The following is a 23,084-nucleotide window of genomic DNA, read 5'->3' on the forward strand; positions in this document are numbered from 1 at the left end:
AGTATATACACAAGTGTTTCCTCTACATGCGCACAGCAGTGTCACAGCACCGCTCTGGAATACTAGAGCCACTGCAATCTAATCTCTAAAAAAAACATCTGCAATCTAAAAATACTTATGCACCATAGGTTTCCCTACAGCAACCCCCCATCATTACCATGACAACAATAATTTTATTGTCACATGACAAATATTGTAGAAAATACTGACAACAAAATAGGGTTCGGCTATAGGAGACTAGAGAAAGCATGTTAATACTGTAGTTATAGCTCATGAATTGCCTGTAGGGATGATAGGAAGCATTAAGAGAAACAGTAACTCAAGTGACGTGATAATAGAGAGTAGCCTATAAATCTGATAGTGCAGAACAGAGAAACAAGAAAAAGTATTAGGAATCCAAGATGGTGGGATGGCTCCAAATTGCGGCCTGAGATCTGTTTTTGCACTGACATTAATGCAATAAAAGATTGTGGGCGCAGTCGGCTCGCATGCTGTTTGTTGTGTTATAGTGTTATTATTATGACAATTTCGGCCTGAATGCATGCACCAGAGACCTGCTGTAATCACTGACCACACCAACACCGACCAAAGCAACTCCTCTCTGCACTGGCACACATTAGAACCGTGCACGCGCACATTAGCCCTCTGCACTTGCACATCAGCACCATGCACGCGCACATCTGCAACGTGCACACATACCAAAGCACCACGCACCACACACCACACACACACACACACACACACACACACACACACACACCTCAGCATCGCTCTTGGAAATGATCACACGCGAAACACTGGACACAGCTTTTAAAGAAACCCTTTTTGCTCTTTTGTCTCTCCACACAAAGCACTGCCTCCAAGAACTGCTTCCAAAGTAACAGACGTCAAAGGGTTCTCTATTCCAGACTCAAAAGTGCATACAATTATGATCCCCCGTCTCTGACTGCTCATGCAGCGTGGACCCAGTGTTCTGGAGCAAAAGCCTTTTTTTACCCCAATGATCAATTCCTTCCGGGACTACGGAGAGAAAGACACGTTCGTTAAAATCGTGCCTTTTTTAAAAAGGCGGAGCGACGCCAGCTCACTGCTCTTTCCATTTTAGGGAGAGCTGTTTCGCTTAATAACTTCAGCTTCTGCTGATTCTTACGTATTTTCCCATCAGGCTCCGTCAGATTCAGATTGATTTGAAAACACAAATCCTTTTGGTTATTGCATCACCGAGTCGGAGTCAGCAGGCATCACGTTCCAACCACATAAATAATATTGTTGACAACCTCTAAATATTGCTGCTGGTCCTAATTCAGAATCACAAAGGATCAATACACACATCCCTCACTGCTGCCCCCTACTACACTTACAATTAGCTTAATTTAACAGACGCTCGCCAGTTTCAGCACACATGTTTAGGGGGTCGAGTCCTGAGAAGGTTGCCCTGCAATATAATATCCGTACTCCTTCTACATTAAATCCATCCCTAATATCCCATCTCCCTGGGAGACGCGTCATTCCACAGAAGCAAGAAGCTCATCTCGCTCATCGTGCCCTTAGAAATGTTCCTGGTTGGAAGTTCCGGATCGATGGACAGATTCGGCACAGCTCAACCCCAGGAAAGGCCTCCTGGCCGTGGAGCTTTTTGTTTGGTGACGCGCTGCACGACGAGTGATGTGGTGTGGGATCTGTCCCCTCTCGGATGATGTATCACATGTATTAGAGAGATGTGCTGTCTTGGCAGGGGTCTGCGTTTCCAGCGTGACTGCTTTGTTCCAGTTCCACTAGCTATTACAACCCACACTCTCTGCACATCGATGGACACATTCAGCCCATCTTTTTTTACAAACATGCTGAATCCGTTTTTGTGTTTATTTTTTACCTTTCCCCTTTTGCTCCCTGGTTCTCCCACGTGTTAAAAAAGGAAAAAGGTGAACACACAAGAGAAACCACACAGTAATCCATGCCGCACACCTTCTCACCAACACCCTATCCATCTTTCTCTCTCCTTCTTCTCTCTGCCTCTCCCTTTTTAACTCCACCTGAGGGTGCAAATCTTCCCCCGCTCTGTACATGATGAAGAAAGTGTGAACTTCACTCTCAAGTGCAGCGTTTCATTGGCCACAGAGTTTGAAGGGAGCAGCGGCACTATATCAGCAGGCGGCCGGTTCTGAGCCTGCATGCCTCTCTGACACCGGCCTAGCTCGCCGCTGCTAGCTCACACGGCCTTCACAGCCCGTGGAAAACGCTACAGAGAGACTAGCTTACTTCATTTACTGCTGCATGGGGGAGGAGTGTGGGGGGGAGGGGGGCAGTGGCTCGGGTAGCCTTACGGAGAGAGAGAGAGAGAGAGAGAGAGAGAGAGAGAGAGAGAGAGAGAGAGAGAGAGAGAGAGAGAGAGAGAGTTGGAGCGAGAGAAAGACAGAGAGGGGGATAAAAAGAGCAAGAGAGGGAGAGCAAGAGAGAGGGAGAGAGAGAGAACGGGAGAGAGGGACAGGGAGAGAGAGGGACAAGCGGGGTCGGGAGCAGAAATACAATCATGGGCTCTGATACAATGTGATTATGACCTGAGTCATTGTCGGCAGAGGAGACAGCAGGCTCGGTGGCAACAGATTGACCGTGAGGGGGTAATCAGGCCGGTCTCAGAGCACCTCTTGCATCGCTTAATCACGCCCCCCCCCCCCTCACCCAACCCCGACACCTACCCCGCTGGAAAAAAGAAAAACAGATACCTGGATCCCTCAGACACTCAACCCTCTCCAGAAGAGGGGAGGGGCTCCCAGGTTCTTCACTACTTTACTTTTAACGCGTCTCAGACGGCGCCTATACCCCGGGTGCTTCTCAAGGCGCCGCGCTCGCCCCGGGCGTCAGCGGCTCATAATGAGGCCTGCATTATAGGCAGCAGCAGCCTGACGTGACCTGTAAACTTTAATTAAGTCAGGCAGCCGGCACCTTAAAGCCAGCCACTCCCCGTCTCCGGGACCCGAGGGCCCATCGCACACTCCTCTCTCTCACTCACTCGCTCACTCTTTCTTCATCAATCACGGTATCCCCTCATCGCGCCTTCATGCACCTCCAACTCCTATCAACACCCTGGTTCTTCCCTTGCCTCCGTTGGCCCCTCCCCTCCCCATCACCTTGAGATAAAGCCGGGAAACAAGAGGGGGGGGCGGGGCATCGCAGAGCTCTGAGGCCAAGCGACGTCCATCACGGGGGGGGGGGGGGGGGGGGGGGGAGACGTTGTCCCTGGACCTCCCCTGGTATCCTAGATGACCCCTGAGCAGGAGACCTTACCCATTGATTTGTTGCTGTTCACTCACATAGACACGGTCAGCCCTCCTCCCCCCCCCCAGCAGATCTATAGAGAGCTCTCCCCCAGAGGAGCACGTGCACGCATACGCGCACGTGCATTCACACTCACATAGACCCGACTAGTCGCCCAAGCTGATCCATAGAGGGCTCTCCCCCAGAGGAGAACGTGCACAAATACACGCACACGGGCACGCACATACATACACACACACGCACGTGCACGTGTGTCTATAAGTGTGTGTGCACGTGGATCACATGCATCTGGATGTTACATGCATGCATGTGTTGGTAAGCGTGTGGCAGGTGGCATGACCGTATGTACACACACACACACACACACACACACACACACACACACACACACACACACACACAAACTCGCGTGTGCCGGTGACACCCGTGCCCTGCAGTGAAGAAACACAAAACGTGTCACAAACACTATAAATTCTGCGCGAAAGGCTGAGGGTGTAGGCTTCAGGATCAATACCGAGGCCAACAAAGCCATTGCGTCAAAGCCAGGAAATAGACATTGACACATTTACACTCACCACTCATTGTGATGCTATGAGGTTAGCTCTCTCGGGGAGGGGGGGGCGGGGGAATGTGACACCGACGTATGGACAGCACACACACACACACACCTCCTTGGCAGTAGACATGCGGCGGACAAGCGTAATGCCGACGTTGAATATTTATCCCTAATAAATCCCAGTGGCCGCTTCTTAAAACTTTCCTAAAGTTTTCCGACGCGACACGGCGGCGGTTCACTTCAGCGACCAAGGTGACAGATTTCCGCCCAATCCGCCTCTGCGTCCGGCCCCCGAGCTCGTTAAACACGCGGCTCTGGCTAATACTTAGGCAGCAGGACCTTGGCAACCCTACTGTATTGCAGCCTATAAACTAAGCCCTGGCTTATGTGTGCTGTCCGGTAGCCTCCGTCCGCTCCGCCCGTTAAAGCCAGGGCCAGCTCTATAAATACCACTGGTGGCCTGCATCCCAGATGAGCCGGCTAATTGACACAGTTAATGGATGGGGTTCCAGAGCACAATAAATAATGTGTAGGGCATCGCATGCTCTCTCCCCTGCGCGGCGTTACTTCTGGGAGGGGAAACGGGAGTTAAACTGCCAAGTACCTACATTGAATTCTCTCTCTCTCTCTCTCTCTCTCTCTCTCTCTCGCTCTCTCTCTCTCTCATCTCCTTAACACACACCATCCCGTGACATGTGTCCTGATTTACATTAAAATCAATGGAAAGTTTTCTATGAGGAGCCTCGTCAAGGTCAGCAAACTGCCTCCCTGACATTCATTTGCTAAAACCGCCCGCCGTCAACATGTTTTACCCGGCCCAGTGGAACAGATAAACAATTCCCATTAATGCAACACCTTAATACGTCGATGTGCCATATTATAGGACGGGATGTTTACAAGAGCTATTTGCCCTGCCTCTAAAAACTCGATGGCATTTAAACCCGCAACCCGAGAAAGATAAACTGATCACAGCAAAGCCATGATTGTACAGAAATATCGGCAGCTGGCTTTACTGGCTGGCTACTGAGGAGCAGATCTGGTCTTTGGGACACTTTGATTTTACAAATTGAAAGATGCCTTTCAAGATGGCGCTTCAAAGGGCTCTGGTAGGGGGCCCCGGGGAGGGTGCTCCGGTGGGGGGCTGGGTGGGGTCCGGGTAGGGGGGGGGGGGGGGGGATGTCTGGGTGGGGTGATTAAAATGGACACGAGGAAGAAGGAGGATGGAGGAACAAAACAAACAACACCCATCGCCACCGTGGGGTGTCCTTGATTCTCGGGGCTCCTTCATGAGGGATGACCGCGGGCCCGGAACGCCGGGAACGTACCTCTCATATCTCATGATGGACTTTGAAGGAAAACCCGTCCGGGAAACGTATAAAATGGTTGGCGGCTCCGTTCTCTGACCGCGGAGAACCGACCGCGGGGAGGAGGAGATCCCGATCAACACGTCGTCCTGCGCGGTGTCCTTGTCCACACGCATTATTCACATCAATCACATCGCGTCGTCATGGAGCCGCGGCGAGTCATAATTAACACAGGTGCTGGTGCTAACGAGCAGGAGCCAGAGGGTTAATTGCATCACTGTATACTGAGAGAGAGAGAGAGAGAGAGAGAGAGAGAGAGAGAGAGAGAGAGAGAGAGCGAGAGAGAGAGAGAGAGAATTGAGATAGAGAGAGCGAGAGACAGATAGGGAGAGGGAGAAAGAAAGAGAAGAGAAAGAGAAATAGAGAATAGACAGCGAGAGCAAGAGAGAATGGAGAGATAGTGATTGAAAGATAGATAGATAGATAGATAGATAGATGTGTTATATATTATATCCATCCAAATAAACTCTATGTATCAGTAGACACACATCTTGAATACATCTTTGTCATTTTTCTAGTTGCTTCCAACTCAACCTATGGATACGATGTGTCCAGGGACAAAGTCTCTGTGCATCGTGTGACAGACCAGTAGTGACATAGCCCTCCAGCCCTTCTTCCACCTCCTCCTCCCCCTCCCCCTCCTCCTCTCCTCCCCCTCCTCCTCCTCCTCCCCCTCTCGTCTTCCTCCTCGTCCTACTCCTCCTCCCCCTCCTCTCCTCCTCCTCCTCGTCCTCCCCCTCCTCTCCTCCTCCCCCTCTCGTCTTCCTCCTCGTCCTACTCCTCCTCCCCCTCCTCCTCCTCCTCCTCCCCTCGTCTTCCTCCTCGTCCTACTCCTCCTCCCCCTCCTCCTCCTCCCCCTCCTCCTCCTCCTCCTCCTCCCCCTCTCGTCTTCCTCCTCGTCCTACTCCTCCTCCTCCCCCTCCCCTTCCTCTCCTCCTCCTCCTCGTCCTCCCCCTCCTCTCCTCCTCCTCCTCTCCTCCTCCTCCTCCTCCTCCTCCTCCTCGTCCTCGTCCTCCCCCTCCTCCTCCTCCTCCTCCTCTCCTCCTCCTCCTCCACCTCCCCCTCGTCCTCCCCCTCCTTCTCCTCCTCCTCCTCCTCCTCCTCCTCCTCCCCCTCCTCCTCCTCCCCCTCTCCTCCTCCTAGGTGCTGGACGGTGGAAGGGGCAGAGGGGAGGAGGAGGGTGAGAAAGAAACGCCTCCCCTCCTCCCCAGCATCACCACCTCCTCCGCCAGCACACCCCTGAATCCCTCCTCCTCCTCCTCCTTTATGCTCACTGTGAGAGCTGTCTCTGAGATGGGAGGGTTGGGGAGGGGGGGTCTGGCAGGCAATCAGTGATGTCATGCCAGCAGCGCCACGATGGCAGCTTAACCTATTTTCGGAAATACCACGGAATGTCTATTTATAACAGTGCTGAGCAGCACGCGTCTCTCCACACATCCCCTTTGCGGACCCCCTAAACAGCCTCCGCTCCCATGTCTGTTCGCATCCGGCAGCGGGAGGGTTAAATATTCATCTGTTATTTAGGACATGACGTACCCAAAGTATTGTGGAGAACAACGCTGTTTACTCAGGCGGGGAAATATGTGATACGCATTGCGGTGTAAGCCATGAATAAAATCATGTTGGATTGTTGTGTATCTGTCAATAGTAATACTAGCATAAATAACCTTGAATCCTCGGCATTTTCGCCATGCGACTACATTCTTTTTTCATGCGAGCCAAAAGGTGGAATCTAATTTTTTTCCCCGGCAGTAATACTGGAGTAACTACTAGAATATGACCGGTTGGTTATTGGTACATTTGGTACATGTTGTTCAACGCACACACTGCAAGCATTCCTTGCATGAGTCGGTCGTAACACTATCCTCCTCGCTGCAGCATGGATGTGGCGTTACCGCGGTTACTACCGGGGCTCTCTGGTTGCATCAGCACCGGTGATTACATTTTAAATCTGCCAAACTTGGCCTCAGCCCCCCCCCCCCCCCCCCCCCACGCACGTTAAATTGCTTTGTTTTTCACCCCCTACCTCCCCGCCCAGCACGCCCCCCCCTTCCCCTCCAGCACCCCAAGGTGCCCAGGCAGCTCTTAACCTGTCAGAGGAATTCCTGCGTGTCCGCTACCACCAAGCCATCACTCCCCTCTCCCCGCCGCCGCGGGATAAAAGCCGCCATTTGTTTCTCGGTCTCTTGACAAACACTTCATCTTCCCCGTGCCGCCACGACCACCGCCGCCTCCACCACTGCCACTCATCCATCTCTCCATCCATCCATCCCTCCATTGTTCCCTTCCCTGTGTGTCTTCTTGCCTGTCTGTCTGTCTGTCTGTCTGTCTGTCTGTCCTGCCTGTCCTGCCTGTCTGTCAGAGGCCTTGCGGTCCTGCTGGGGTACACCTGTGCCAGCACGCCACTCTCGGCTCCCCCTTCATTGTCTTGCGTTGACAGGGAGGGATTGACAGCAGCGTCGCAGACACATTACAGTCTGATTGGAGGCGGAATGACGGGAAGAAAAAGAGGGAGAAAACAACGGCACAGATGTGCAGCGCATTCACGGGGCTGCTCATTCACATGCGTGCGTGGACGCACATATTGGCATGTGCACTGCACACACACAAACACACATACTTGACATGCATATTCCCACACACAAAGACATTTTTTTCCAAGATTGCAATTGCAAAGATTTATAGTGCAGCAACACAAGGCAAATAACAAATACGCACGGGCCTCAGTCGTGAGGCTGTACTAAAATATACTGTGCTGGGAAACTGAGTGGGATTGGGAAAAAAACATAGTCTTAAAAATCCCTACTCTCCCCTTTTGCTAATAATTTCTTATTTTACCTCTCTCTATCTCTTCCCCTCTCTCTCGCTCTCTCCCTCCCCAACATTAAAGGGCATTACTTTCTCCTGAGCGGTGAAGCCGCGGTAACGTAACCTTCCCGTGTACTCTGTTCCTTTATACAATTAGGTTTGTTCTCTTTGGGTTTTATAGCCGTACATCCATCTCTGATAGGCTGGGCCACTCTGCTAAAGCACAAACAGGGTAGGCTGTTTCTCTATTTAGACTCAGCGCATTACAGCGACTGACCTTTGCCTATGTACCAGAAAGTGGTGTGCCTCGGCAGACTCCATGGTGATACATAAAACCTAGCAAAACACAACGGAAACCTCTTTCGGCGAGTATACGCAGCTCTTTAAAGAGAGGAAGACCATTTCAAAGTGGGATTTAATTTGATTTCCCTCATATTCAAAAATAGCACAAGCCAAAATATATTTTTTCTTAATTAAAATATAACAGCAGTGTACAAGAGAGCTATAAACAACGCAAGGTGAGAGGTGAGTGGGATGAATTTAATATACAAGAAAAACCAAAGCGTGGGCACGCTGCCCATCACACAGACCTTTAATCGGTCAAACCTGCACATTCACACCCACGGAAGTGATGCTGTGAAACCAGAGATTGATTCATCTGACCCAATGAAACCCTAAACATATTCAGGATATGACAAAAAAAAACACTCATAATCTGGAGCCACAGGCAACCTACACCCAGAACTGCCTTTGAACACCGGTCTAGAGCGGTTTAGAGCAGACCCGGGGGCTAGCTAGGAGGGCGGCAGCTAGGAGGGGGGATGCCAGGTGAGTGTGGGGGTTAGTTGGTGATGGTGATGGTGTTGGTGGTGGTGGTGGTAGTGGTGGTGATGTTGATGGCGGTGGTAGTGATGGTGGTAGTGGTGGTGATGTTGATGGCGGTGGTAGTGATGGTGGTAGTGATGGTGGTAGTGGTGGTGATGTTGATGGCGGTGGTAGTGATGGTGGTAGTGATGGTGGTAGTGGTGGTGATGTTGATGGCGGTGGTAGTGATGGTGGTAGTGATGGTGGTAGTGGTGGTGATGTTGATGGCGGTTGTATTGATGGTGGTAGTGGTGGTGATGTTGATGGCGGTGGTAGTGATGGTGGTAGTGATGGTGGTAGTGGTGGTGATGTTGATGGCGGTGGTATTGATGGTGGTAGTGGTGGTGATGTTGATGGCGGTGGTAGTGATGGTGGTAGTGATGGTGGTAGTGGTGGTGATGTTGATGGCGGTGGTAGTGATGGTGGTAGTGATGGTGGTAGTGGTGGTGATGTTGATGGCGGTGGTAGTGGTGGTGGTAGTGGTGGTGATGTTGATGGCGGTGGTAGTGATCGTGGTAGTGGTGGTGATGTTGATGGCGGTGGTAGTGATCGTGGTAGTGGTGGTGATGTTGATGGCGGTGGTACTGATGGTGGTAGTGATGGTGGTAGTGGTGGTGATGTTGATGGCGGTGGTAGTGATCGTGGTAGTGGTGGTGATGTTGATGGCGGTGGTAGTGATCGTGGTAGTGGCGGGGGTGGACAGATGCAAGGGCCGCGCCTCCTCCGCACTAGGCTCTTCCCCCCCGAGGGACCCCGACGCAGAAAAAAAAGATAAAATAAAAAATAAAAGATACGATAAAACAAGAGAAGGGGAGAGCGCCTTGTTAATCCCCACGCGGAGACTCACAGCACCTGTCAGCACCGGCTGAGCTACTGCATCTTTTATGAGCAGAAAGTCCTGTTGCTTATTATAAGATTTACAGACATCCAAGAGTGTCCACGCCGACGCCGCTCCGTTATTGCATTAGCCAGCTCTGGAGCGGTGGCTCCCAGCCGCACGGCAGACGAGGCTACCCTGGACCAAGACTAATGAAATCACTGGACATACCAGCAGGCGCATGGACCGCTCTCACAAGCATGGACTCTGTTTAATCTTGATATTCAACCGTGTAAAAAAAAAAAAAGTATATTGCGTAAAAACTTCACAAGGCGTTTTTTGTTGCGAGACTAAAAGCAGGAAAACGACAGAGCTCTGCCAATCCGGGGGGGGACTGTCTGGAATGTCATCACAGAGCCTATAGGTGCCATATACATGCGCCGGTGTAATGCTGGCTTTATTGTGGGTAAGTGAATTTGCCTCCATCTGTTCTCGCCGAGGTGTTCCTGTCCTCCAGCATCCAGTGTGATCTTTGTTTCTCTCCCTAAGTGCGCACTCCAAACGGACACACAGGCTATTATCGTACCAAAATGGATGTATTGAGATGCCTTGGAAAACAAAGGAATACGGGATTAGTTTTAGTCAACAGCAACCTCTCAGGAAGCGGGTACTTCTGGCACATGACTGATAATGCACGTTTTGAGCCATCCTTCTACGCCGTGCGCTTATTGTGCGGAAAAGCCCACAGAGGGCCTTAATCCATCAGAGAGGCTCTGGAGGGAAAATAAAAAATAAAAGCCAGAATAAATATTTCATTCGATTATTCTGTGATTTAATATGCTTCTGCTTGGCCGGGATCTACAGCAATATCAGCAGGTCTGTTTAGAAATGCGTTATCACAATGATAGCCCAACACTGATTCGGCAAGCCATTCAGAGTCTCACATCGGAGCTTGCTCTTGCCAGTCTGCCTTGCCCATTTTGCCCAGGGTGCTGAATCACGATCAAAAACATAATTCTCTCTCCCTTTAGCTCCGTCCCGCTCTCATCTCTAGCTCTCAATTCCCTCCATTTCCCAAATTGAACCTCTGTGTAAGTACAGGTCAACCAGGTCAGAGAGACACACCGGCCGCTATAGATCGGAGGTCTGAGAGCAAAGCGGTCAGCTTCACCCTCAATCAGAAGCCTTCAGCCCCCTAGAATTTAGGCTTTGTTTGTTGGGTCAAACCACAGCCCTGCATTTTGTAAAGCGTGTGCATGAATGCACCAAAACATGTCCACGAGTTTTATGTAAGAGAAGCAAAAAACAGAAATCTCATTAGTGATATCGGGAGCCGTTTTCAAAGCCTGCTGATGAATTCAACATAAGGAAATCCTTTACCTACTAATACCAATTTGGGACGACAATAATTGGCAGACCATCGACAGCGTGGGCAGAATTAATCATGTGAAGAAGCGGACTAGGCCGCAGTTTTTAATTGGTAGAGGCAGCCACTGTTGAAGGGGGGCGGAGGGGCAGCCTCGGCCCAGGAGACGGCCGCTCCAGACAATGCACACTTACTAATCCTCAGGAGTGAAGTTATCATGGCCACACATTATTATCGCGCTTTACAAAATAATTCCATGTTTTCCCTCGTGGATTACCAAGAGGAAAAAAAATGAGAGTAAAGAGAATAGGGGATAAACACCAAAATGAAAAAAACCCAAACGCAACAAGGCATGGACGCATTAAAGGGAAGGTGGGCTGATTGTGGACACATCGGACTTATCGCGGATTTGTCGTTGTTGAGGTATGTTCTTATTCGGATGTCATCGTCGAAGCCACATATGTACTATGTCGAAGATCTGTGCCCATTTCTGGGGACGATGATTCCACGTGACGGTAACATCAAAGTTCCAAGGCTCACAGCGTCTTTTTCTTACTAAGATAATTGACAAAATAGCAGCATTCAAAATGATTGACTTCTAATGGTTGCTTGATTAATTGTAGGCATATGCGTAGGCAGGACTCATTAAGTACTAATCCAATTATAATAAACTACATTTGGCTAAACCCAACATATTTTTGAATAACTGATAAGGAAATTAAATAGAATTTGAGGAGGACGTGGTGAACTTGCTCCAGACACTTACTTTTTTAAATAATTTGTATTACTCGAAAACTTCTGGGATTATTTAGGGGCATATAAAAAAAGAAACAAAAAAGAAAATACTGAGGAAAATTCATGGCTGTTCTCTCTCATATCTTGAGTAGAGAGTATGTATGTAATGTAAAAAATTGCCATTTTTAAATGTGTCTATTGTACTGTAGGTGCATCAATAGGAGTTCAAGTCATAACACAAGCTAATCAAGCTACTGCACTGAGCAAAGCTCTCTTGAAAACTCAAACAATCTGGATTAACAATCAAAAGCATTCAAAGGGTTCCTTTTTGCATCATTAAGCAAGCATATATCAAGCGAGCAAAGCAAGTTTATCTGAGAAATCTTGACTTTGTAAATTAACAATATACACCGATAGCCAATAATCACTACCGTTCATTAATAAAATGTATATTTTATTTTATTTTCCATGTACTCTTTTCAATGTGTTTCTATACAGTTTGATGGCCTGATCCCAAAGATGGGCAGCTATAGGGGATTTCTCAATTCATATAATCGAGTTCATGCGTGTTGCATGAATAATTCCATATTTTACTCGGCTAATAGCCCAAAGCAAGGGCAAGTACTAAATAACTTTAATGAAAGAATTTGTATTCAAGCTAGGCAATCAGTTTATAAATGGGTTTCATTTTAAGTTACAGCCTGTCAACAATAAAACACTTGGCCAACCCAACCACAACCTTCTTGGTTAACAAAATTAGGTTAAAGTTTGTATATATATATATATATATATAGAAAAGTGAACTGGATCAGACAGTACTAAAGTAATTTATACTTCGATACATGCGTATGTTTAATACGAAACACATTCAATGCATAAGAACGAGAACGTTGGAAATTGTCTCAATTTAATGACGATACTATTATTCCCACTGAGTGTACCCTGTGTTGAAAAGAAGGCGTGCACATAGTGTACACATTGGATGATTTAGTAGCCATTACTATGCACTGCACACTCCCCTCGTAGGAAAACATGCAGAGAGACTCAAAGACAGCTCAGCAATCCTAATCCTACAAGTTCACTTTTTGCGAAATTACTCAAAACTTTGAAAGGCAATTTCCTCCCTAATTCTCAACTGCATACCAGTGCCTACAGTTTCTCTGGCTGGTTCTTGCCTGATGTTGGAGCCACCGTTTGGAAAATTTGGCCACGAAAAGCCAAATGCTGGTTTTCATTCTTGCAACGACTAGTGGGTTGTTGTCTATTCATGTGACAACCTTTGGGAAATAGACACAACACTGGGGAGGAACGCGTTTCTGTCCACGAACTAAGTGCTACTCTGATTACACGCCGTGTCAAAAAATGCATCAGCATGATGTGGACTGATGGTTTGTACTTCCTAAATATCACTCCAATGTAAACAAGGGACTGACTTATAGCCTGCAGCCCTGTCTCATCGCAGCATCGGCAGCTAACGAGAGTAGTAGCTGACAAGGCTATATGTTCATAATGTGGCCATAATGTTTTATGTACTATTCAGTATATGGTGGAGGTAAATGATTGTCATGACTCCTTTTAATGGTACTAGGGATTTCCAGCAATTCAAATAAGAACTATTCTAAAACTAATTGTATGTCAAATTCACCCACAAGAGGAGGATAATCTTTATGTGATGCTCAGCCTCAGAAAATACCTTCTCTTTCAGTGTGCTTAAAGCTGTACCAATGACTGTCAGCACTACACGTGAAACTGAACGCAAGGAGTATCCTGCTTCCATAACATCACAGATTTGGATATTAGGGTGGGAGAAGGGGGATAGGAGGGATGTGATCTCTCCTGGATTTGATTGGCCAGCGTGGGAGTATCCTATTGCCCATGACTTACTTTCTAACTAGATCAGGCTCATTCCAACCTATTGGTTAGGAAATGGTGTCAGCCCATGGGTTAGGACGATTACATTTTAATGTAGAATGACGTTATTACTTTGGCTTACTTTATTGTAGGCCTATAGGTCATAATCGGATGGAAATTAAGTTGTAATTTAGGATATAGGATGTTGGGAATATACACACAGTCCCCATCAACGCACCCCTCAGATGATGTAAACACCAAACTTGAGAAATTAATTAGTGAGCATAAGTCTAGCAATAGCAGCAGTGGTTGTAGTCGATGCTGTAGACGAGGCTATGAAGGATTGTGCAGGCCTACAACACATATGAAGAGGGGGGCTCTGTTTTTAGAACATAAAGGTCGTCCATATCTGAAGAATCAACGCTGGAATCGAATATAACGTTAGAATCGAATATAATATAATACAACAGAATAGAGGGAGGGAGTCCATCACTCTACAACCCCTTCCCACGAGCACTGCCATTTCGCCACGCACGGAGCACCATCATCGCTCGCGCTGTGGCGACGTCCGTCATCTTGAGAGAGTTCTCTCTCGCTCTACTATTTGGGAGATATCGTGGCGTGAGATGAATTTCCTCGCCTCAAAATCGCAACCGGCTCGTTCCCTTTTGCACATGGGGGTGATGTTAAAGAAAGCATATGAATTAATTAATGATGCCGCCCCTTCTCGGCCCGCAAAAGGATGGGACTGGCGGAGGAGAGGGTCTTTAAAAATGCATTCTCGGAGCGCCTCTGCCCCACTTATCGGAGCGCCATAATAAACACAGCGAACGGCCACAACCTAACGGGCGATACGCGGACATATAGTTTGGGATCCCTCGTAGTTTGAAGCACTGTTTTTAAGGCGAAATGTAGGTGATAACCAAAATGAAACAGGCTGTGAAATTCGGGTCTGAGAATTTCCTAAATTAAAAAAAAAACAGGAATAGGCTGCATGGAATATCAGGCAGTGAGTGCAGGCACGGGGAACGCACCGCGATGGCAATTACACAACCGGTGAGGAGGCTACACCACGTTATGTAATTATGCAATACACAAAATGTGCATTCAATTTATTTCGGTTACAGGTTTTTGGAAGTCCACCACTCCATAAATTCGAATAAAAGTAGCATAGCGGTGACATGGGAACACAACTTGTGCATAGATCGATTTAGCATTACAACACTTTTGGAGGCAGAAGCCTAATGACGTGTGAGTAGGCGACAGGGCTGCAGGCCTACTGTTGTGAGGAGCTACACGTTACCTTTGTGCATGCCGGTGTAGCGGTCCTTCAGCACTGTCAGTTCGTGGATTTTCCCAAACTGTTCAAACAGAGGTTTCAGGTCTTTCTCCTCCAAGTTCCGCGGGATCTGCCCGATAAACAGCTTAATGGCATCTTGGTCTTTCATGTTGCCGTTTTCCGGATGAATTGAAATGGATTCTGACCCGTTCATGGGTTTCGGAAATGTGATCGGAGGGTACTGGTGCTGATGTGGGATTAGGAAGAGTGGTTGTTGGGTTGGTGGTGCCCCCGGTCCGGCAAAAACCAGGCTGGAGTGAGCTGGCTGGTGCTGCTGTGGATGCTGCTGCCTTCTGGTTTCAGTCTGAGTGAATCTGGCCATTCTGAGCTGGGAGCAGAGTGGATAATAATGACAACACACACACACGCACACACACTGTGGGAGAGCAAGCACTCAGCTGGAAACCAGGCTGACTTTCTATCCGACACACAACACGCAGTACGAGGAAGAGGGTGTAGATGGAGGCAGCGTGAACACGTGAAGGGGCGATATGCGCCGCTCTAGAGCGACACCCACAGGCCGTTGGGAGAAACTGCAGCACACAAAAAGCCGATAAAGCAAGTCATTGAAATGGCAGTTGCCTAACTGCAGGATAGTATAAAACGGTGATATATATAATTGGCGGGTAGATTAATTGGAATATTTGCATTACATTTGAACTCACATTGAACTTGAACAACGCAAACATAAACAGTAGGCCTATCTCATTTTAGACCTCATAGAGGTCAACAGACAGGCAGCACGTCATTCCTTGCCCATCATTACGATGCCCATTCGACGATACGTTGGGTTTATTTAAGCATTATATTTTATGATCTCTAAACAATCTGTAGGCCTACCATCAATACACCACCTATTTATTGCACATACATTCTGTGTAGGCCTATAGGCCTGATAAACACATGTTTAATTTCAGCGTTTACTTTCGCCTTAAACTAACGCTTTAAAGCAGAGCTAGGATTATTATTTTGTAGATATAGCAAACTTCCAACATATGTCTTTGATATAGGAAGGTCGGAAGGTGGAGTTAGTCCTCTATGCCACTGAATCTACGTCCAGTGCAGATCTCTTTTTACAGCATCTTCCTTTTTCTCTTCTGTAGGCCTGTGGCGTCGCCAGGAAGAGCATTGATAAATATAGAAGCCTACTGCTCCCTCTACCGGATTTCAGAGAGAGCATCTGCAGAATTAATCATTTTTTATACACAGAACAAGCGAGCTTTGATTTGCCATCCATCCTCTACGCCTATTAGTATCGACTGATTAATTATTTTACTAATTGTTTTTGTGTCCGGGTCCTCCATTTCCCATACATGTGCGTGTTATAATGATAAGGATAATTAAAAACGGTTTGTATTTCCACCTTTATAAAGTGTACTTTATAAAGTGCAGCATCAAAGTTATAGCAGTATGTTTGATAGGGTCGGCCTGTGTGTTGCGGACATGCGCGCAGCTGGCTTCCGCTCGAGGCAGAGGTTAGCCCCGCCCACCTACATCAACGCTGTCCTCCATAAATTAATATAAACAAATTCAACCGTAATTATTGTGAAATCTAAATTAATTAGACCAAAAGTCACATTGTACTACCAATTACATGAAGTACCTCATTGTGGCTGTGCAGGTCGTTTAAGGGCGGAAAAGTCCTTCGAGCCGGATTTGAACCAGCGACCTAAGGATTTCAGCATTAGCCACTACAGTCCTCCGCTCTACCAACTGAGCTATCGAAGGGGGTGTCCACTACGAACGCGGCAGAGATATTGTCGCGAGTACAAACACCAAATTTGTTCTGGTCTATTTATTTCTGAGAAGTTCGATAGCAGCATGAGTGTGGCGAGACGGCCGCACGCCGCGGGGGCGCGCATTGATGTTCCCCGGTCAATAACGCAGTGGGGGACGGCTGCACAGAAACAAGGCTTTTGTTATTGTCAACATTTTTTTCAGGATGGGGTTGGAAATGCGAATTGAATTCGCTGTAACAGCAGGTCACAGAAAGCTTTGTCGGGATTACCCATGGTGGCGTCTCCAAAACGCATCCCCTTCGAAGCACGCCGCTGCGGGTGTTGTCCTCCGGCGGTGTTGCCAGTTTGGGCCAGATTTCCCGCCCAATCTGGCAATACGGCTGTACGAAGTGTACGGATTGCTAATTGATTGCGAATAGCTAAGGATGCAGTGATTCCGGCTGAACGAACGCGGTAGACGTGTCTGGCTGACTGGTGGAAGCGGTGGACTGAATCCGATTTCCATCTCTGGCCCACTGATCAAGAATAAGTCTTAGATGAACTTCAAGTGGGTAGAATGTGGTAGGCTATGAGGAGGAGTCGTTGCCCACCTTTTTTTTTTAGTTATTTCCCCAGCCTTATTATATTTATTGAACATTGCCTATTTGCCATGGAAGCCAATGGCAGGGAAGCAGGACGAAATGACCACACTATAAGTGGAAACAACATTTGTATAGGTATGGTGGGGGGGGCTGGACCACCGGGTGCCGTTCAGTCATCTAGTGTTCAGAGTTCAGAGCGGAAGTGAAGGGACATCTCTTAACAACTGCTTACCTTGAAGCTCCTTCTTGAATATATGGCCATTCATCGAAGGCTAGTTGTACTGCCGCAACTGCAAGTTGCAGACACACTGGCCCGTGTAGACCTTGTGGTGCCTTACATGAACTTAAGTGGGCCCCAGCAGGCCAGCTTAATAGCGTGACGGGGCTTCCTTCTGTCTGCGACCTGCTCTTTTCGGACTTCTGGACCTGGGGTCTTTTCAACAAGCCCTGAAGACCCCCCTCTACACTTCACCGCGTGGGATCCCCTGCATTTTAATTAACCTCACGGTCGTTAACAACTGCCCTCCCCCCCATGTTCTCACTCAAGGTAATGAGTCTACAAAACAGCATGCTTCCAGACAGTCGTATCCCATGATGCAGTGCGTTGCTGTGAATGGCTTTCACTTAGTTTCTAATGGGTTTGGGTTTTCTGTTTCCACGCGGACACACCTACATTTGGAATGTGTTGTGTCATAACTGTCCCCATGTCTTAATAACCTTGATAACCACCTCTTAATCACCCTCTTCATCGGATTACTCATATGGCTCAATGTCATAACACACAGACACAGCCAAGAGCTAATGTGAAATAGATGCAAAGGTTAGAAGGGTGAAGGGAAAGTAGATCCTAAGACAGATTGAGTGGATGTCTGGTTTTATTGAGACCTACTCCTGCCCAACATCACTGTTACAGCTACATGTCTGATATGTTGAGGCTGAGAAGACGATACAAATTCATCATTCAGGAAAGATCAACACAGAATGACACTAACTAACACTGAGGAATATTTGTATTTTTCTCTTTAAACACCACTGGACTATTCTAGCACCTCTGCTAAAAATACCCCATATTAGTTCCCTCTTGCCTCCTCATATGGTTAGTTGGTCCTTAACTATTTGAAGGTTGTGGGGTTATGGGAGGCCCTCAAACTATTTTGGGATGGGGTCCTGTGAAGCCCTCTGAGATTGATCTTTTAAAAGAAAAAAACATCAACATCGTGGGTGTAGCTATAGTTCTGGCGGGACACTCATCACACAACGCATAACGCATTCCATTAAAACGCACGTACACTTATAGGCAGTCGCTTTAAGACCTTCCATCTCAAACACGCTACTCTGCTTCCCCCCAACCAGCACCACCACCACCTCCACCACCACCACGGCCTCCATCTTGCTTTGGTTCTGCTCTGTATTGCGTGTATCCTCCACAATGGGTTGAGAGGTCTGATGTTACTCATGGGGGATTGTATAGTGCTCCCTTTTGTCAGATGTGGTTATGCTGTTGGTATTCTGTGTCTGAGTCATGCCTTAAAACCTACAGTAGAGAGCACCACAATAAAGTGGCACCATACCGCCAAATTAAACTGTATGACCTTTGTATTCAATAAAGGGTTTAATCAATGACAGGAGAGATCCCTGACAGAGCTACTTAAGTGTTTGAAGACGGTGGAAAATAAGGAAAAAACGAAATCTAAATTAGACCCTGTAGAAAGAGAGGTTCTCACAGATTTGGGGTGTGTGGTGTGGTGGGGGGGATACTACCAAATCGCTGTCCTTAGTGGGTTTATAAGCAGAGAGAGTGGAAGGTGTCCCCTGGCACCAAATGCATGTGCACTCGACTGTGAGGTGTTGCTTGAGAGAATGAGGGTGTGATGTGATGAAGGCATATCACACTGGAGACAGACTTAGGGACGGACGGCTTCATAGGATGATGAGACGTGATCAGAGCTAGAGAGCAGGGATGTGGTTCTATGTGCGCCCGTTCCTTCCTCAGACCCCAACTTTAAAACCAAAACCTTCTCTGCCCTGTCAGGAAGAAGGGAATGTCCCCCTCCCCTAACCGCCTGGGCATTCAGCTCTGTTAACAGATGATCAGGGGGAAGCCATTGATCAGCCAGGGTAGGTAGACGCCTCGGAGTCCAAATATCCGCTCATCGTGGAAACATGAAGTATATAAACATTATTAACATAGAATAGGATTCAAACAAAGATGTTGGGCCTTCATTGTCATTGATTTTGTCTCATGAATTGGTTAGAAACATGTGAATAAGAAATTTAAGAAGGCAGAATAAATCATGTTTTTACCTTTGATCAATGATTTTGTTCATTCGGGAGGAACAACCCAATCTTTGAGTGGGTCATTGTTTTTTGGTTGGTAAGTATCTTGCCAACAGACATTCAAAGTTTCTTGGGTCACTCCTTGGTGAGTTTCTCTGGCCGGTGGACGAACACCACAGTGCGATTTGCCACTGCAACATCTGCTGATTGACGTCCTTCTTGGTTAGAATTCCTTGAGAAGTTGGCTCCAAAGAGACCAGCACACAGTCGTTCATTAGCATGGTAATATAAAATTTGTTGGCTTCTTAAAAAATGGGAGCATTTAGCTTTTAATGAGTCATTTGAGAAGCTAAGTCCCACCATTAATTTTAACAAATTGCCAAACATCAGCATTAACACCCTCTAAACAAAGGAAGGCTTTAACACTTGATACATTAGTATGATATTAATTACTTTATTTTTAAATCCCACAGCTGCATAATACCTCCCTACTGCACTCTAGGATGTGTATGCCTACTAGGTTAGGTATGGTTTTTCTTTTTTCTCCTTCCATTCAAGAAAAAAAGGAATACATTGAGACAACCGACCTCACACTTGTATTACTAAAACACACTATTTATTCCGTCACATTTTCAGAATACATTTAGCCAGGGAAAAATGACAATTTGTTAATGTGTGTGCTTTTACTTTCATGACGTTCTCCTAAACATATTGACTCGGCGGCAAGATGCACCTGCACACTATAACCTATAGGTGGAAACGGTATTCTGTTCTCTGCTTGGGTTTCTTCCATAACCTGCCCTAACTACAGTATGTCCGAGCAGTAATCAAAATAATATAGCACCACCATTTCATTGAATGAAAATAATAATATAAATTTTTTTAATGTATTTGCTGTGGCATTCGGTACATCAAGATATAAATATGCAATGTATATATTCTATTTGTATAGATGCGAAGTGAACACATAGAAGAGGGTGCATGATCTCATTATCTTGGCTGTGTGTGTGTGTGTGTGTGTGTGTGTGTGTGTGTGTATGTGTGTGTGTGTGTGTGTGTGTGTGTGTGTGTGTGTGTGTGTGTGCGCGCGCGCGAGCGTGGGGGTGTGCGTGTGTGTGGCTGAGTGGGATCGTGATATAAATAGATATGTGTGCATCAGGACAATATGCTGGGGTAGTGGTGTTATTGTCAAGCAGCATACTGCCTATTAACCTATCCATAACCTTATCTCTCCACAATGTGCCATGATGGACATACTTTAATCTATGAGATATTCTCTGCAAGATTGGGTGTATTTACAGGATGTGGCATTCCCAACGGGAGCAAAACCATTTAGCAGCATTTCGTAATTATCACGTCACGTTAGAAGGCTTACAGCTGGCGAGTAGTTAATTTTATACTGACATTTAGGGTCCATGATTGACATTTAGATCTACATTATCGTTCTTGAAGCTACGGTCGGGCCCGTTCTGACACGGCGCGGTCTGACCCCATTTTTAAATTTATGGAAAATGAAACGAGGGTAGAGTGTATCATTCAAATGGGGAAATAATAGCGCTAGGTCCGGCGACATGACAGCCCCACAGACCAGAGACTCGAACCGACTCCACTTCAGATACATTATGCATGCTTGTTATACCTCCACTGTGCTCTGGAAGTTAAATTAATGACACTCGTTGGAATAGGGAATGGCTGGAGAGACACCAGCGCGTTTCCTTGACTGTCGCCAAAAGCCAAGCACACGCAGGCTTTTCAAACGGCCAGAAGTGGGAATTTTCTGAGGCGAGGTGTGCAACGTGAGCGGGGGCTGAATGAAGTGTCGCAGATGGGTGTCGAGGTTTAAGTGATGCTGGCGCTCGTCATCGCCATACAGAAGGCCGTGGCATGTGTCAATGAGGGAGCCGAGCTGCAAGCTTATTTGGATGTGATGTGGTTGATGAACACATTATTATTGATTTAGGCCTTCTTTGCAAATTCCCTGAATGCAAAATATTTTCCCCTCGAATTGACACTTCAAGGGGAAAGAAACGGACGGTTTATATAACCTTGAATCTGTATGCATTGGCATGCGATCAACTGCCTCCGAGAGAAGGCGATGGGCTTGGGCTGACGTTTTATTTTCTTGACAAATATGCCCACATACATTTTGTGCATTGCAAAATGTGAGAAAGGGGAAAATAAATATGGTTTTGGTTTTGGAGCCATGTCGTTTGATAGTAAAGTTATTTAAAAAGCTATAGCCTACTTCCGTATTCATAATCGAATTTTAGAAACAAAAACAGAATGAAATTGCTTTAACGTATCTGCAAAAACGAAAGTAAGGGCAAATTAATTAAGACTTTCATGTTTCAACGAAAGCTGAAAGGGTGATGGTAGATAGAGAATGAATAGCAAGGTTTCCTCAGTCTTAAGGATGGACAATCTAAACAGCATGGAACAATGGGTTCAATTTATATTTCCCAGGCCTTTCATATTCGTGCCAATAAAGAAACAATTAAGCTTCAGAAACTGAACACTTTCCAAAACAGCGCTCACTCCTCAACGGCTTGTGACCAGGGGTAAAGTTAGGTTGTTTTAAGTTAGAATAGAGAGGCGTTGTCCATTTGAAGACTGTTTTCTGTCCTGACCCCTATTCCTACATTTATTAAATACAATTAGCCTAAAAATGTAAAATAAAAATACAAATAAGTTCACAAATCAGCAACTACTTAATATGTTATGCCGGTTTGGAATGAGGTTTAAGTGTATAATGGTGGCTTCGTTTGCTTTGAGGGCGATTTTAAAGATGGCGTTGACTTAGCTCTGAGTATAAGCCTTTCTTTATAGGTCCATGGTATAAGCTTGTCAGGGCAGATCCCCCCGGAGTCTCCCTCATTATCAGTCTAGACCTTGGAACGACCAGAAGAGGATTCCCCTCGGACTGAAAGCCACTTCATCGGTTTGTTAAACAGAGAGACAGAGAAAAGGACCGCTTCTAGTGCAAGACCCATAACAAGCAAAGAAAAGAAACAGCTGATAAGAACAGCCTAAGTTGGTGCCTGTGTGTTGGGAAAGAGATACCTTGTGACATCCAAGTCAATCAGCGTTATCACAAGGTGAGGTCAATAGGACTGAGTCATCAATATGAAATCTAGCTGTATAGTTTATTATTGTAGGTAAATCAGATAAACATCTGATCTGTTGATTCATTATCAAGCACCTCGCTCATTACTTGACTATTCACATAATTTCAGGATAAATGCAAAGGAAGTTATTCCAAATGTTTTTAGGAAGAACAAAGTTTATAAATAGTAATATTATATAATTGTCAATATTTTCTTTTCATGAGTCAGAATATTTTTTTTTTTACATTTTAAAAAGAACCCATTTGTGATCACTGTAATTCTCCTTTGATAAGATGCTTCCGTTGCTGTCTTTTGTTTGATGGAAATTACAACAATTTTGGTAACTTTAACAGTCTGCAACAGTCATGATTTGATGATTAATCAATCCTTGATAAAAACCTATCTGG

The 23,084-nt window shown here is 46.6% G+C and overlaps 1 protein-coding gene across 1 annotated transcript in view; it reads right to left on the bottom strand.

Annotated features, from left to right (window-relative positions):
• celf5a (cugbp, Elav-like family member 5a) overlaps positions 1-15,298 on the bottom strand; it is a gene marked incomplete at its 5' end in the record, with an annotated part of 173,267 nt that extends 157,969 nt beyond the window's left edge. The window contains one exon of the mRNA XM_079740585.1: positions 14,941-15,298. Within this exon, the coding sequence (XP_079596711.1) occupies positions 14,941-15,298 (358 nt within the window). The remainder of the gene's footprint in view (positions 1-14,940) is intronic.
• Positions 15,299-23,084: the final 7,786 nt, after the last annotated feature.

The sequence above is a fragment of the Pollachius pollachius genome, assembly GCF_949987615.1.
Source record: "Pollachius pollachius genome assembly, chromosome: 7".
Lineage (NCBI taxonomy): Eukaryota > Metazoa > Chordata > Actinopteri > Gadiformes > Gadidae > Pollachius > Pollachius pollachius.